The sequence below is a fragment of the Peromyscus eremicus genome, chromosome 15 (assembly GCF_949786415.1).
Source record: "Peromyscus eremicus chromosome 15, PerEre_H2_v1, whole genome shotgun sequence".
NCBI classification, from domain to species: Eukaryota; Metazoa; Chordata; class Mammalia; order Rodentia; family Cricetidae; genus Peromyscus; species Peromyscus eremicus.
This window is the reverse complement of record NC_081431.1, coordinates 3,835,250-3,853,196: the sequence shown is the minus strand read 5'-3', so window position 1 is coordinate 3,853,196 and position 17,947 is coordinate 3,835,250. Positions and strand designations below refer to the sequence as shown.

The 17,947-nt window shown below is 41.9% G+C and overlaps 1 protein-coding gene across 1 annotated transcript in view; it reads left to right on the top strand.

Moving 5' to 3' along the window:
• Positions 1-17,947, top strand: part of Ints7 (integrator complex subunit 7) — a 60,314-nt gene that overhangs the window by 21,950 nt on the left and 20,417 nt on the right. The window contains exons 7-11 of the mRNA XM_059280631.1: positions 315-437; positions 8,747-8,864; positions 12,154-12,288; positions 13,493-13,590; positions 17,230-17,469. Of these exons, the coding sequence (XP_059136614.1) occupies positions 315-437; positions 8,747-8,864; positions 12,154-12,288; positions 13,493-13,590; positions 17,230-17,469 (714 nt within the window). The remainder of the gene's footprint in view (positions 1-314; positions 438-8,746; positions 8,865-12,153; positions 12,289-13,492; positions 13,591-17,229; positions 17,470-17,947) is intronic.

The window sequence follows — 17,947 nt, the reverse complement described above, 5'->3', positions numbered from 1 at the left end:
TCTCTTTGATAAAGGTCAGTTGAATTCCTCTGTTTTTACATTTATATTTACAGTGCTATTCTTGTGAGCCCTGTAGGACAAAGAAACACTAGGAAATATGTGGAAGGGTATGTTGTTATTAGGAAAGAAAGGATGGCGTATCTTAATGCTAGATCCTATGGTACCATTTGTGTATCAGGAGAAAGAAGTTCAAACCTTAGTCCTTAGCTAATAGTGAGAGCTCTGATCTGAAGGGGTTCTCTCTGTAATGTGAAAGTCTAGGTAGCACTGTCCCCACTGACACCGTTCACAGAGTGACTTTGCTGTCTTTGTAGATCCAACTTCTGTTGCAGTATTTGAAGAATGACCCCAGGAAAGCAGTGAAGAGACTTGCTGTGCAGGATCTGAAGCTACTTGCTAGTAAGACACCACACACCTGGAGTAAGGAGAATATTCAGGTACACAGTACTTAAGGAAAAGAAACCCTAAGTTACCTGAGCCAGGGTGTACCATGGTCAGATGAAGTTTCTGCCCCTAATATTCACAGTGTGGTTTAAATTTCAACAGACCAGAGCAAAACCCTTGTACACTTGTGTCTTGCCATGTGTATTTTAGTCCCTCTGTCATCAGATAATTGTCTTGCTTATTTGACATCTGAATGTGTGTTCACGGGAGTGCAAATGATGTCTGAGGCCAGAAGGCATCAGATCCTTTTGGAGCTGGACATCCAGGAGGTTGTGAACCACCCAGTGTGTGGAACCAAACACAGGTCCTCTGCAAGTTACTCTAAACTGCTGAGACATCTCTGCAGCCCCTTCCTCTCCCCCACAGTGATGTATGTTTTTTTAAATAAATCAAATAAAATAAAGGTAGACAGTACTTCTCAACCACTGGGTCATGACCCTCCTGGGTTTTTTTTGTTTGTTTGTTTGTTTGTTTTTTGTTGGATTAAACAACCCTTTCACGGAGGTCACCTAAGAACATCAGAGAACACAGATATTGACATTACTATTTATAACAGCAAAATTACAGTTATGAAGTAACAACAAAAATTTTATGGTTGAGGGTCACCACAGCATAAACAACTCTATTAAAGGTTTGCAGCGTTAGGAAGGTTAAGAATCACTGCTCTAAGATTTTTTTGCCTTCCATAAATGGAGTCGCCATTAGAATCAGTAAACTGGAGTCTCATTTCCTGAAGGGAAGAGTAAGAGTTTGAGTTGTTCTGGATATGACATGGCCAGTGTGATCATGAACATACAGCAGCCTTGGTTCCCTGCACAAGAGCTGCCCAAATGATAGGACACGAAAGTAGGAAGGGGACACATCAGGAAGAAGGTCTGTAGGAGTAGGTGGGGCGTAAGAGAGGGTAACAGGTGACTGTTTTCACAGTGTATTGTGTATATGTAGGACATCAAACAGTAAAAGAAAGAAAAAATCTGCATACATAAGACACTGAGAAAGAAAAAAAAAAAAGAGGCATCCAATTGGAGAAGTTAAGGACATCTATTTCTGGAGTTCAGAGGGCAGAATAGCTGATGTTGCAAAATGAGAGTCACCAGGGTACAGATGGTGTTTAAAGCCTCCAGATTGGATAACTTGCTAGCGAAAGAACATGGTAGAAAAGATGTGGATAACAGTGAGAGAGACACCATCTGGAGAGCCTGATAGGAGCAGCTCAAGGATACTTGAGTTCTAAGAGAAAGACTGTAAAGCTAACAGTTTTCCTAGCCTTAACTCTGTCATGGATTTTTTAATGTTTGGTGAATAAATGCATAAAAATAGTGAAAGTGTAAAATCCAATGTGAAGTTCCACAGCTTCAAAATGACTATTCTAACTGAATAGAAGTCATTGAGATGCATGGACCTTGGATCTGACTAATGCAACATGGACTACTTTATTTGAAAGTTCTTTATTATAATAAATGTTTAATAAATTAGTAGTCATGAGATACTGTTGCTCCTGGCCTATTGGCTGAGAGTCAGAGTGTAAGTCATACCATACTGCACCTGCATTCTCCCAGAGGACTGGAGCCTGGCTCTGTCTTTACCAACACGAAATGGTTTTGCTGCTGTTGTCAGCTGGGAAGAGGACACCGTGCTTCATACAGGTGGAAGTGGCCAGAGAGGAGGCATACAAGGGCAGTGTCATTGAGTAGATGGGCCTGGAAGGGAACCAGTGTACTGGGTGGTTCCACCTACTTCACACAGGGTCAGGAAGAGAACAGGGTGATGGCGCTAATATAAGTGGGTGGGTGGGCAGGTGGTACCAACTTATAAAAACAAAACAAAAAGCACCTTCTGATTTTCCTCATTTATTTTCATACTTATTTATCTGGAGGATGAGCATGTATGTGCACATGGAGATCAGAGGACAATAACTTATGGGAGCTGATGTTCTCCATCCACCATGAGAGTTCCAGGGATTGAACTCCAGTTATCACGCTTAAGGACAAGTGTCTTTAACCACTGAGCATCTCACCAGCCCTATTTATTCATTTCAGTTAATTAGGAAAAAATAGTGATTGTGTGTGGATGAGAATGAGAGGAAAGAGGTTTGCAGAAACAGAAACAAAGTTACACTTAGAAGCAGAGTATTGCCAGGGAGTTGAGAGATTGAGGGCAGCAGTGTGCTGTGATGTCTGACAAATGTATTTCTTCCTTTCTTTTTTGGTGGCAGTGGCGGGGAGGTGTTTTGAGACAGGGTTCCTCTGTGTAGCGCTGGCTGTCCTGGAACTCACTCTGTAGACCAGACTGGCCTTTAACTCACAGAGATCTGCCTGCCTCTCCTTGAGTGCTGATTAAAGGCGTGCCCCACCACCTCCTGGCTATAGACAAAAACGTTTCTAAGGCTCTTTGAAAAGCTATATGACGGGTAAGATAATTTTGGACCTTTCCTTTTCCCGGACTTCAGGAAATTTTAGAGTTGAGTCTACACAGTCTTATTAAAATGAACTGGGTGCTTTATCTTTCCACGTTCTGTAGTAGCTAGAAACAGTCACAGAGGGCATAGCTACTGTGCCATAAATTCACCTGAGTCTGAGACTATCCGGGAAACATTCTGAGAACATGTCCCTTTACTCTGGTCATCGCTGTGACGTTTTCTGCCTCTTTGTGAGTAGGTTGCATGGGAGTCTCTCCAGCTCATAATGTTTCAGTTTATAGCACACATACTTTATTCTTAATATTGTCCATCTCTGCATACCCTCCTGCTGCCTCCTTTCTTTCTGGTTGGTTGGTTTCAACAGTGCTGAGGTAGGATTCGGCATGCACACCCAGTGCCCTGTGCTGTGCTCCACACAGCCTGCACTTGCCAGGAACTTGGCTTTCTTGTGCTTTTCCAGTGTTTTATTTTCATTTTTCTTGCTTAATAATGAAACACTTAAAGCTATTAATTTCCTGTTTCACATATTGACCATATCCCATAAATTATGTTGTGTAATGTTATTATTGCCATTAATTTGAAATGCATTTTTAAAACTTACTGTGGTATAATTTATTTATAGAAAGCTTTCTGGGTCCACAATTTGATGACTTTTTTATACACTTATTCATTTCTCTAACCACTGCCACAAACTGAAGCAGGTCCTTGTCCTCACCCAAAGCTTCCTCAGATTTGTCTATAGAGCCGTTCTTCTCCAACTCCTGAGAACACCCAGTCTGATTTCTGCCCCAGCGCATAAAAGCAGTTGTCGTGTAACCCTGACAACCTGAGTTCAATCCCCAGAACTCACATGAAGGTGGAAGGAGAGAACAGACTACCAAGGCATGCTCTCACCTTCACATGTGTGCCGTGACATGCTCATCCTACCTGTTTGTTACATACATGTAATACATACATAATAGTCATAAAGTTAAAACAATTTTGTCATATAGGCTGTATAAATGGGATTACAAGAAATGTAGCCTTTTAAGAATGTGCATTTATTTGTTGGGCCAGGGTGGGCACTCATATGCCTTGGCATAAATGTGGAAGTCAGAGAATAGCTTGTAGGAATTGGGTTACTGCCTTCCACTGTGTGGGTTCTGGGGAGTGAACTCAGCTTGTCAGTCTTGGTGGCAGGTGCCCTTACTTCTTAAGTCTTCTCACCAATCTGATTGTGATCTTTTTATAATGTTTCTGGAACACGTCTCTGGTGGCCAGTCCCAGTCAGGATAGAAAAGAAACCTGTATTTAGAGACCAATGCAAAGAACAGCAAATTCCACACAGGGCCTCTGCTGGAGCAGAGTTGAACCAGAGTAGAGGGGGTGAATATTTAGACCAGATAATCAGGAGAAAAGCAATAGGTGAGTGAGAAAGAGATTCCATTTAAAGAAGTTGTTTGATCCCTCTGTGGATATTAAAAGTGATCCTGGTGAGAATGATAGGGAATGTCCTTGAACTAGATATTTGAAACATTTTATCAATGACATGTGATTAATGTGACGTCTCTAAGGTACTTTGTGATTTGCTCTGTGAAGCTTTTTTTTTTTTAAATCCAATTTGGATCAATGAAGCTTTGAGTCATTTTGTGCATATTGAGACCATGGTTAAGTGTCTGATAATGTGCTCCATAACAGATAAGATGGTAATATTGTAAGTAATTTTATCAAAGTATAATATTTTCTCATACTTTGCTTAGTTTTTCAAATGGTAGAATTCTTTTTAAAAATTACATGAAAGCTATAGTTTTAAGCAGTAATCACTTTTAAAAGTGTTTCGTTTGGACTTCAGAAGCTGTATTTGTAAATTACTTCTCTTCTTTTATATATTTGCGTTTAAATCTGTTTCCTCTTACTTTTGTTGAGATATTTAAAAAGACCATCAGTGTTGATAATACTAAATCATCTTTTCCTGCCTACATCACTTTAGTTTTTAAGGCATTCAACACAGCCAACTGCCTCTTCTCTTTCCTGACACTTACTAGTTATGGCCACACACTCTTCCCATTCTGTGGCGTGTGTTTCCTCTGTACTTATCACCCCCTTATCCACTATGAAGTTCTGTGGTTCTGATGTGTCCCAATACCAATGTGTGGAGCCTCCACTTGTCTGCCCTGTCCACTGAGCTCAGCCTGTGTGTTTTCTGGCATCATAGTTTGTCAGGTTGCAGAACACTGGCTTCAATCCTACAGACATTAGATGTTGCCCTACTTTTATTTTAAATTTTAATTTTATTTCTCTTGTGGTATTCATCCACAATCGGCAAGTACTCTACCACCGAGCCACATCCCAGCCCTGATTCAGTTTTTTCTAATGCTAATGCACTCATGGAAAATTCCTGAACTGTTGAGGTGTTCAGTGATGTGCTTCTGCTGTCCACACAGCTCCTTTGCCCAGTGGCCATCAGTGTCTGATTTCCTGCATTTTTCCACAGATACTTTATGAAAAACCGACAGTTCTTTATAAATATTTACTCTCACATACAGGTAAAGACTTTGACATTCAAAGATTTCTGTGACTCAAATCACAGATTCAAACAGAAGAACCAGAATTGTGATGTGGTCTAAGTATGTCTCAGACTCCAAATGTCTAGTGGCTGCTGCTTCTTGGATTTTGTGTTTCCTACCTTCTGTCCATCCTCTAAAACTGGCTTCTCTTCTTCCCCATAGAGTGTTAGTCTACATAAATGGACTCAACATCTGGCCACCAGGTTTGCAATTCAATATTAATCGGATCGTTCATGTTCAACCTATTTCCTAATGTAGTCAGTGTAGAGTCATGTGTGGTCCATGCACAAGGCTGGATTCAATTCCAAGCATCTCCCTCCCCAAAGCCCCAAATACCTCTCATCTCTATCCTGTAATCTACAGTTTAGCCATCTCATTGCCCACCTGGGTCACTGCCTAACCTGCAGGTTGTGTGTCTAAGTTTCAACTCTCTTCTTTACCATTGCCAGAGTAGTTTTCTCTAGCTCTCTGCCAGCCATTACTCTTCTGGGCAGCTTCCTTCTGTCCTTTCTCGTTCTATTTGAGTTTCTCTGCCTGACTCTTAGGGCTCTCCACTATCTGACCCGTCCTCATTCACCGAATCTCAGGCACAGCTAGCACTGCCCCTCCTGGGGTAATTGTCAGCGTTGTTTGCACACCTTGACTGTCGTCTCCCGTTTACAGCGGTCTACGGAATCTTCCTGGTCCTGGGCTCATGTTTGCAGTTGTGCTTTTGATGCAGTTGTTTAAGTAGGTTTTTCTTTTGGTTGAAAATGGATCCATGAGCCAGGCAGTAGTGGTGCACACCTTTAATCCCAGCACTTGGGAGACAGAGGCAGGTGGATCTCTGTGAGTTGGAGGCTAACCTGGTCTACAAAGTGAGTTCCAAGACAACTAGGACTATTACACAGAGAAGCACTGTCTCAAAAAATCAAAAAAAAAAAAAAAAAAAAAAGAAAGAAAGAAAGAAAAAAGAAAGAAAGAAAAGAAAAAATAGATCCATGAACATGGTAATTTCCCAGAATTCAAGCTGGACAGTGAGTGAGGTACACAGGTCTTTCTTCTCTTCCCATGGGTTTCCTCTGCAGAGGTGATGACTGTTCACGAGTAAATGTCTCCGCTGGCTTGGAAGGAGCTGTGCCTGTCTTTCCCACACAAGTGAGAATGTGCTATATGTGCACTCTGAAGCTTTGGTCACAGTAACAGTCCACCTTAGGGACATTGCTGTTAGCAGACAGTGGTGAGGTCTTCCCAGCTGTACAGTGTTCCTTTTGTGTTCCAGCCTCACTGGTAGGAATTAGAATCATTTCTCGTACTCTGACTTTTTGGCATTGGCAAACCTTTGTGAACATAAGTTTCCAAAAGAGGAATTAAAATAATACCTTTAATTTGAAAACTGTGGGTGAGTTTAAATACCTTCAATATTTAAGTGGGTTTTTATAAAGTGTGTCTATACCAATTTCCATTGGGTTTTGTTTATTATTAGCAGGAACCTCGTGTGAACTGCCTGGCCCATTACTGACCTCATGTGATGTAATTTGTCAATTAGGTTTTTCCATATTGACCATTTGTGTTGTTTTTTTGTTTTGTTTTGTTTTATTTGTTGGTGGGAGGGGTCATAACAGGATCTCACATAACCCAGGCTGTCCTTAAAAGGACTAGATCTTATCAAGGATGACCGGTACTTCTGATCCTCCTGCCTCCACTTCCCAAATTCAGGGATTACAGGTGCATGCCACCACACCCGGTTAATATACTGCTAGGGATGGACCCTGGGCCTCATGTATGCTAAGCATGTACCCTACAAACCGAGCTGTATCTTCAGCTACTCCATATTGACTTTCTTTGTTGATTTTATTTTTTGAGGGATCTCTATGTAGCCCTGGTTGGCCTGGAGCTCACTGTCTAGACCAGGCTGTCTTGGAACTAGCTCTGCAGACCAGGCTGGTCTTGAACTCACAGAAGATCCACCTACCTCTGACTCCTAAGTGCTGGGATTAGAGGCATGTGCCACTACACCTGGCATCACATTGACTCTTTTTTTTGTTTGTTTGTTTTTTTTTTGTTTTTCGAGACAGGGTTTCTCTGTGTAGCTTTGCGCCTTTCCTGGATCTCGCTCTGTAGCCCAGGCTGGCCTCGAACTCACAAAGATCCACCTGCCTCTGCCTCCCGAGTGCTGGGATTAAAGGCGTGCGCCACCACTGCCCGGCCACATTGACTCTTAATAATTTTTGGTTGTGAGCCTAGCCTTTAACAGCTGAGCCATCTCTCCAGCCCGACTCTTAATAATTTTTATAGTTGTATTTTTTATTAACCATAAGAAAAGAATTTAGTTTTATTTTGTCCAGATGATTGGCCAGTTGTTCATTCGAGTTAAGTGATTCATCTGATTTGAAATGTCATTAACATATTTTAAATTCTAGTATGTATTTGCATCTACTTCTTGACAGAAATTTTCTGAATTTAAAAAAAAATTGTTTTCCATGCTGAAGTGGTAGTGTATGCCTTTAATCCACCCAGCACCCAGAGGCAGGCAGATCTCTGTGAATTCAAGGCCAGCCTGAGCACCCTGTCTCAAAAAAAAAAAAAAAATTCCCATGTAATATTTGTAATTAGATGTTCTAAATCACATCCCTCCCCAAATCCTGTTAATGGTTTTATTGGGACCTTACTACATTTATGATTTCCAAAATTTTTAATTTTTCCTTGTAAGTTTTGCTTATTTTCTGAAATTTAGGAATTAGTTTAATTCAACAAGACAGTCATCCTGATACAGGCGTACATTCCCCAGGATGAAGTAGAGTCCTTGTGCTCTGAGCACATGCTGCTAGTTCAGTGCAGTGAAGGAGAGACCCACACCATGTCTTTGCAGTACCTCAGGCTGCTGCTGTCAGCAGAGTAACGACCAAACCAACCGGAGCCGGCATGTTTCACATGTACTGAATTATTGAGAAGGTAGCACCCATACCCAGTTCCCCTTTATTAGCAATTCACATTATTAGTGCAGTACATTTATTAGGAATGGGCCAGCATGGAGTGGGAGTCAGAACTCAGTAGCAGAACCCTTGTTTAGAATATTCTGGACCCCGAGTTTAACCTCAGCACTGGGAAAATGTAACCAGAAAGGAGGAGGAAAAGATAAATGAACTAATGCTAACAAGCCATCCTGCCACCACACTGTGCTTTCTCTGGGTCTCTGTTTTCCCCGTGTCCTTTTTCCTGTTCTAGAGCACCACACTACAGCTGGTCTTCATGTCTTCAAAGGGAACGCTAACCAACTTAGATAAGTTTGAGAGTGTAGAAATACGTATGTGTTGATGTGTTAAATTTTAATGTTCATTTTTCCCTTGCATTTCAGGCACTCTGTGAATGTGCCCTCCAGACTCCTTATGATAGCTTGAAACTAGGGATGCTGTCCGTTCTTTCCACACTATCAGGGACCATCGCCATCAAACATTACTTCAGTGTAGTTCCAGGTAAGGCAAAGATAATGTGAGGATTCCTTTACCTGTGTTCCTGTCTCAGGTTCCTCTGGAAAGCTGTGAGCCAGGCAAGGCTTCCCTTTGGGAACCTGTCGTGTGCTGATGATTAATTTGATGCGGCATCTCAACTAGCACCTATGGTAACAGAAGCGTGTGCCCTGGACCAGAGCTGCCTTGTTAGTACCTAGGGAGAGACTGCCTATCCAGTAGACTCAAGGCTAAAGTGTTTTGTTGTTTTAATGAAAGTTTTGTTGCATCTCTGTTGCTACTTTTTCCAGTCAGTTAATTTGAACTGAATTAAATAACTCTAATGTACACTTAATTGTTCCTTTTATGACTATATGACTGCATAGTGTGAGTTTATTGGGTAAAGGGAATTCCTGCCATATGTCTTGACAGGAACTAGAAAGCATGATGTTTCTATTGCTCTCATGATAATTCTACATCTCCTTTGCTGTGAGGGTCCATATGTGGTCTGGACTAATGGTTCCCGCAACAGACTGAATTGGGAACTAGTAATAAGTGTAAGTGTTGCAGAATCCATTGTGGTGATAGACAGTGACCATGAGACATTTGGTTTCTTGAAGGAACTGCCATGGTGGCTGTGTGTCACAGCTCATCCCTCTGGTGTCTGTATAAACTGTGACCTAGAACCAATAAGGAGGCCACAGTGTGTCGGTAGATTACGTGTGGGTTTGGGGCTTTGATCTTGGCTGCTGTTGGCCTCTCTCGATAGTCTAACCTTGGTGTTGCAGTCTGTCTAGCAATCCTGTGAGCTACTTGCTGTTAACCTGTTCTGTATAACACGGTATGCGAGATTTCGTGGTTTAAAACTATGACTGTTGTCTTTGCTCTTCTTCCATCATTCAACAGTTTTAATTGGATTCCACTAGTATTTCTGGTGTGTCCAGAGTCACTCATGGCTCCAGTTCTCTGGAGACTTGACAGAACTGGGTAGTCAAAGGCCACCTCATTAATGGTCTAGACCAGTGGTTGTCAACCTTCCTAATGCTTCGACCCTTTAATAGAGTTACTCATGTTGTGGTGACCCCCAACCATAAAATTATTTTTGTTGCTACGTCATAACTGTAATTTTGCTACTGTTATGAATCGTAATGTAAATGTCCGATATGCAGGATGCCTGATATGTGACCCTGGTGAAATATGTGACATAGCTTTCTCTATGAACAATGCATCAGCTACCCAGCGTGTTTCCAATAAATTATTTTGTTTGGTTTGGTTTGGTTTTTTTTTTTTTTTTTTTTTTTTTTTTTTTTTCTTTTTTGGTTTTTCGAGACAGGGTTTCTCTGTGTAGCTTTGCGCCTTTCCTGGAACTCGCTTTGGAGACCAGGCTGGCCTCGAACTCACAGAGATCCGCCTGGCTCTGCCTCCCGAGTGCTGGGATTAAAGGCGTGCGCCACCATCGCCCGGCCTTGGTTTGGTTTTTTGAGATAGGATTTCTCTGTATACCTTTGTACCTTTCCTAGATCTCGCTCTGTAGACCAGGCTGGCTTTGAACTCACAGAGATCCGCCTGCCTCTGCCTCCCAAGTGCTGTGATTAAAGGCATGGGCCACCCTTGCCTAGCAAATAATTCTTTTTAAATCAGTTACTCTTAGTTTTTTTAGCTGACAGTTAACATCCTTGCCTCTAGAACCCCGTGACTTTGTCTTAGGAGATTATTTCAAATGAGTTATAATTAAAATTAAAAAAAAAATCACCAGGAATGATGGTGCGTGCCTTTAACCCCAGCACTTGGAAGGCAGAGGCAGGGGAATCTCTGTGAGTTCAGGACAGCCAGGGATAAGAAGACTGTTTCAAAAAAACCAATAATAATAAATTAAATAAAAGTTAAAAAACCTTATGCCTTAAAAACATGATATTGCCGGGCGGTGGTGGTGCCCGCCTTTAATCCCAGCACTAGGGAGGCAGAGGCAGGAGGATCTTTGTGAGTTCAAGGCCAGTGTCGTCTACAGAGTGAGATCCAGGAAAGGAGCAAAGCTACACAGAGAAACCCTGTCTCGGAAAAAAAAAAAAAAAAAAAAAAAAAAAAAAAAAAAACCATGATATTGGCCAATATATACATATCTGTATGGTGTGTAAAATTTCAGTTTGCATTGATGAGCATAAAGGGAAATAAAGTTATATAAGGAATATTCTAAAAAGTCAGCAATAGTTTATGCTGGCTTATGAGATTTGGAGAGATTTCTGTTTCCTCTGGGCTTTTCTACCTCCCTCTCTCACAGATTTTCTTACAGTAAATTTTAATATTAAGAGGAAAAAATATCAAGTTACAAAACATCACGTGAACAAGAAAAAGAATGACTACACCCTAGGAGTTCATTTTCCACAATTCTGAAGAAAATTGGCTGTGTAGTTTCAGCCTTGTAATATTTTGTGCATCTTAAAACACAAGGGTTTTACCTAACTAGTCTTGTCACGTCCAATCAGTACGTGGTTATATGTCTTACACTGTCTAGAACCGTCTTGGCTCATGCCTGTTGTAATATTCAGCAGTGTCAAGAAATAAGGTCCTCTTGCTGAGAGACAGCTGAAGTGGACAGGAGTCATAAGAGGAGCAGAAAAGACAGATCCAATTCTCCTTGAGGCTCATGCACTTAAAACCAAGAGCTTCAGCCTTATAAATGAAAATGTTTGCAGTGTAGGACTTACATCAGACTTGAAAATCTGAGTTCTAAGATACTGTAGAAGAGTGCCATGTGGTTAACTGGTCTCATGACTGTGATGATGGCTCCTGGAAGTCTTTGAACTGGTCTCTTGTATAAAAATAGAGTTGAGTCACAGAATCCCGAGTCCTTGACAGCTGTGTGGTCACTGTCATGGATTCTCACATGAACCTTCTGAGGTAAAACCAGCAAATTGGGGCAAGAAAAAGCAAGCAAAGCGTTCTTTGACCTTGCTTTATCTGACAGGAAGATGACAGTGGTGTCATTCATTTGGATGAGAATCCATCAGCTCCTGAAATGTAGCCTGGAGTTGTCTTGGCTTTGTACTGTTTCTCAGTCAATTTTCATTAATGCTTTTATGGGGAAAGGCCTATATTGATTTTAAAATACAGTCATTGAGAAATGGATGGCATACCCCTACTTTACCCCCACCAAGGAAAAGAAAATGGTAGTGTTGTATTATTAATGGAGTTGAGGTAGAGAATACTGTTAACTAGAAATTTTTTCATAAAAGCAGAAAATTGAACCTCCAAGGGACTGTGTTCTTAAACCATATGAATGAAATGTAATCTATGTTGCTTTTTTATGCTCCTTTAGGAAATGTAGGTTCTTCTCCCAGATCTTCCGATTTAGTCAAATTAGCCCAAGAGTGCTGTTACCATAGCAACAGGGGCATCGCGGCTCATGGAGTGAGAGTGCTAACTAATATAACCGTGTCTTGTCAAGAGAAAGGTAAGTGCACTCAGGACTAGTTTGTGTGGCTACTGAGGCTTGGACAGAGCTCTGTGGTTGGGTTGTTCACTCCATTGTTTTTAGCATGTGTGCACTGATGTGTGGTGTTTTAATGCAAGAGTCTTAGAGCAGCCTGATCTGTGTGAGCGCTTGTGACTGCACTGTGGGGTTGAAGTGTCTTCCGGAGCATTGCCTGTTTCCTCCGTCTGTTCATTGTGGTGTGTGTGGTACTGGGGACAGGGACAGCCTACATAAGATATATATTCACCTACACAGCAACTGGAAGTTAACTCAGGTTATCCAGGTAGCAAGTACTTTCTCTTAGTTGAGCTCTCAGGAACATGATTTCATTTTCATAGAACTCATCTCTAGGTAAATGCAACATTGAGCTGATTTTCACAACAAGGAGGATATATTTTATTGTCTTCCTAACATCTTTTTAACTGTAAGACTAGAAATTTTTTATGCCTGCATTCAAGAATGGCAAGTACATTTTGAACAGTAAATGTGCCTCAGTGCTCATATTGACCTTCATGGGGGCCACAAGCTCAACATTCCTCCTCCTGCCTCAGCACTGTGCTCCTAGTTCCAGTGTTTCTTCACACTGTTTGCCAAGGTCCCACAGTAACTTGGGAAACATTCTCACACATTTGATTGGTTTGAATACTTGAGTCTGTAAAAGCATTTCTTGCATGTGGTGTGGGAAACTGCAGGATGTTCTTAGTGACCTAAGTCACTTGTCGTGTTTACAGCCCCAGGGACCTTCAGGCATTGGGCAGTGCAGTGCTGCAGCTGCAGGATGCACCAGGGCTTGCCTCTGGTGCTAGTGCACCTGCACGGTCTGTCTGTCCTAGTGTTTTCCTTAGCTGAGCTGGTAGTGATATTTCAGTGTCTCTTTATGTATCACTTCATGACTTTACCTGGTGATTTAATGTGAATATTTTGTAATCTTCAGTAATGTGGTGGAGTTAAAGAAGGTACCTGAAGATAACCTTTATATTTTGGGAACTGTTGCATGTGCTTTTGTAAAATTATTTTTTAAATTTTTCATACAGGGTATTCATGTTTTGATCATTCATTCCCCTTTCCAGCAACGTTACATTTACATCTGTGTCTCCTGTGTTAGACTTGATGTATCTTTCTCTCTGTGTTTGTGTGTGTTAATCCTCTCCTGATCACCCTGAACCTTAATGTTTTCTTCCAGATCTCTTGTCACTGGAGCAGGATGCTGTCTTCGGCCTGGAATCTCTTCTGGTGCTTTGTAGTCAGGATGACAGTCCAGGTGCTCAGTCCACTGTGAAGGTGAAGACGACCTCACTTCATAGGTGGCCCGTTTCCATAGCAGAGGCAGCGTGACGGAACGGAGGTGGAGGGGAGGGTGTCACTGCTCTAGTACACGTGGGACCTAGACTTAACCCAGGCAATAGTTGTCATCCCCTGCCTTAAACATTTGCCTTTGACATTCACTTTAAAAATTGTCACTATTAGCCTGGTGGTGGTAGCATTTAGGAGGCAGAGGCAAGTGGATCTTGAGGCCAGCCTGCTCTACAAAGCAAGTTCCAAGACAGTCAGAGCTGTTACACGGAGAAACCCTGTCTCAAAAAACAAAAACACACAAAATTGTCACTATGGCCTGGTGGTGGTACTTGAGAGGCAGAGGCAGGTGGATCTCTAAGTTTGAAGCCAGCCTGGTCTACAGAGTGAGTTCCAGGATAGCCAGTGCTACACAGAGAAACCCTATCTTGGAAAAAAAAAACAAAGCCACTATGTGGCTCAGGCTGATCTGTAACTTACTATGTATGTAGCCCAGGATTACCTTGAATTTGAAACAGTTCTCCCACCCCTGCCCTCCAGAGTCTTGGAATTACTAACATGTAGTGCCATGCCTAGCTTGAAAACTGGCTGTTTGACTGGTGATATCCCAAAAGGAAGACAAGATGGGAACCTGAGACTTGGTGCGTTTTGTTGTGAGATGTTTGTGTTCATTAAGTTGCTGTGGACTCCTATGGTGGTCATTGGCAATATAGACAGGCAGAACTCCAGCTCTCTTACAAGTTCTAATCTGAGATAAACCCTGATAACACCATGAAATAAAAACTGGATGAAATTACTACCCATTAATGTCTAAGTATTTATTAATTTCCAGAGTATAGAAGTTTTAGTACCTTTAAGAATTTTCACCTTTAGGGCCTGGGGAGATGGCTTAGCAGTTAAAGTGTTTGTTGTGCAAGCAAGAATTTGGATCCCCAGAACTCATCTGAATGCCAGGTGGATGTGGTGGCCCACCTGTAATTCCAGACTAGAAGATGGAAATGGAGGATCCCTGTAGCAAGCTGGCAAAGTAGCTGTATCAGAAAGCTCTGGGTTTGATTGAGAGACCCTGCCTCAAAGAGTAGGAGGAAGAGCCATTGAGGAAGATCCCTAGTCAGCCTCAGGCACACTTGTATACATATACACATGAAAAGAAATGATTTTTAAAAAAAAAAAAAAAAAAAAAAAGAATTTTCACCTCCAGCCTGGCAATTCCAGCACTGGTTGGGGAAGGACAGAGACAGGAGGATTATTATGAGTTTGTGACTGGCCTGTGCTATTGAGTAAGTTCTAAGCCACCCAGACTACATAGTACAGCTCTGTCTTTATTGTTGTTACTATTTTTTTTTTGAGATTATAATACAATTACATTATTTCTCCCTTCCCTTTCCTCCCTCCAAACCCTTCTGTATACCCCTCTTTATTCTCTTTCAAATTTCTGGCCTCTATTTTTCATTAATTGTTGTTGCATGCATGATAATGTTACTTGTATATATCTTTTCAAGACTGACCATTTGGTGTAGGGTAACCAATTGGTGTGTTCTTCTCTGAGGAAGACTGTTTCTCCCACCCTCAGCCTTCCTTAAGTGCCTGTAATTTTTTGTGTGTGGTTGAGGCCTCCTGGGCTTTCCCTGTTCATGTGAGCATGTCTGTTCTTGTTGTCCTTGTTCAGGTCATGTTTAGGCAGGCATGTTAGTGAGACTTCATGGGTGTAGTTTCTGACATTTTTAGGAGACAACATTCCCATAGCAACTCCCTGATCCTCTGGCACTTAACTCTTATTCTGCCCCTCTTCCACAGTGTTCTCTGAGCTTTAGGTATGGTAGTTGTAGATGTATCCATTGAGGCTGGGCTCTACAACTCTGCATTTTGATGGGTGTTTTGTTTTGTTTTGTTATTTTTTTCTGTTATAAAGAGAAGTTAGTAAAGTGGTGGTTATAGGTTCTCCTCCAAGACACATGACTTCACTAGCTCTGGGTAGTTGGCTGGGTTCCAGTGGCAGGCATGATCTCCTTCTTGTTGAGAGGATCTCACGTTTAACTAGAGAACCACTGGTACTGAAAAGGTGAGCGCACCACTGTTGCGCCCTAGGTGTATCGTACACGTTGGTTGTCGCTGTGGTTCATAGGTGTCGTAGCTGAGGAGGACTGTTGGTTGCTTCCCTACTTTGGAAGTTTGCCTGGTCCCTTCTGATACCATGAAAGCTAGTTCTCAGGAGAGGAGGTTTTCAGGTCCTCTCCAGCTCAGGGGCTTCTGGGCCCTGTGTCTGAGATGCATGGTGTCTTCAGCAATAGGACTTACCTTCCACCTCCAGGATGCAGCCAAGGTCATTTGGGAGTTTCTTGGACAGCCCTGACCATCAGCTCAAAAGAGAATTTCTTGTTCCTGGTGTTGGGGTTTTGTTAGATAGTCTTTGGCTCTTGGAGGCGTATTGTGAGCCAAGTTAAATTTCATTTAAGCTGTGTATATTTGTACACACTTACATGTATTATAGGTTTTTTTTGTTTTGTTTTATTTAGGTGGATAGTTAACATGGCCTATTTTCATTGTTGTTGCATGCATATATGTGTATACATATATATTCTTAAATATATGAATGTGATCTGCTCCCTCTATATAGTGTTACTTGTATGTATCTTTTCAGGGCTGGCCATTTGTTACTGGGTAACCAGTTGGTGTGCTTTTCCCTGGGGAGACTGTTACTTTACCTCTTCTCTCTTCTGTATCTCCCTTCTCTCTGACCATAGCCCCCCACCCCGTTTTTCCTATTTCAGGATTTCCTGAAATTTCCTATCCTTGATCAGATCACTTGTACCCTGCTATTCTTCTCTATAGTTTCCCTAGAGTATGTACTCAATCTGAAGATTTGGAGCTAGGAGCCTCAGATGAGAGAGAACATGCAATGTTTGTCTTCATGGCTCTCAGTTACTTCACTGAATATGGTCTTTTCTAGTTCTAGCCATTTACCTGCAAAGTTCAAGATTTCATTATTCTTTACAGCTGAATAGTACTTTGTAGTGTATATGTACCACATTTTTATTATCCATTTCTCAGCTCTTGTGACTAGAGAAGAAATGAATATGGTTGAGAAAATATCCGAGGAGTAGGGTATTGAGTCTTTCAGGCATGTGCCAGGGGGTGGTATAACTGAGTCATATGATAGATTTATTTTTAGCTTTCACCAACAGTGAATGAGGGTTCCCCTTTCCCCACACTATGAGTTTGAGGCTGGCCTTACAGAGTAAGTTCTAAGCCAGCTAAACTACATAGTAAGATTCTGTCTTTTTAAAAAGGTTGTTTGGTTTGTTGTTGTTGTTGTTGTTTTGAGACAAGGTCTTTCTGTATAGTCCCGGCTGTCCTGGAACTCATTATGTAGTTCAAGTCAATCTTAAACATACTGAGATCTGCTTGCTTCTACCTCATGCTTACTGGGATTTAAGGTGTGTGCCATCGTGCCTAGAAATTTTCATATTTCTTAAGTACAGAAACCATTAAAATATATTTAAAGTTCATAAAACGTGAGATGAGACCACTGTTGAAATCACACATGAAGTATCTGTGATGGTGCTAGGCAGTCACTCTACTAATAGGCTCAGTTAATAGCCAGTGTGTTTTTTCTTTGGTGTGCAGATTGCTCTCAACTGTATGGTGAAGCTGGCCAAGGGCCGGCCCCATTTGAGCCGGTCAGTGGTTGACACTCTGCTGACTCAGCTGCACAGTTCTCAGGACACTGCCCGGATCCTCATGTGCCACTGCCTGGCAGCCATTGCCATGCAGCTGCCCGTCCTCGGTGATGGAATGCTTGGTGACCTCGTGGAGCTCTACAAGCTGATTGGACGATCAGCTACAGACAAGCAACAGGAACTTCTGGTAAGGAACTGCTTTTAATGACTAGGAGCCAGTCTGCTGGGAACCTGAGAATACCAGCACTACTGTTAGACTTTAGTTGAAAAGCAAATGGCAGGTTAAAGTAGTCACTAGGACTAGGGAGACAGTACAGTGGTGCCGTGCTTGCCCAGCTTATGGAAGGCCCTGGCTTCCATCACAGACCACAAAAAATATTTACAAATAAAACAGTCCCAGTAGCTCTTGTTTGTTTGTTTGTTTGTTTTCTTTGGAGACAGGGTCTGACTGTAGCCCAGGCAGGTCTTGAACTCATGACAGTTCTCTGGCCTCAAGCTCACAAATGCTGGCAGGGATTATAGTTCTGAGTTACTGCATCCAACTGCCAGGAGCTTTTCCTACAGGTTGAACCAACCTGCTCGGTTTAGGAATCTAGTACCTGAGCTGCCCAGAAGCCTAAAATGTGTAAGCAGCATTGGATCTCTGAGTAAGGACATTCAGTGAG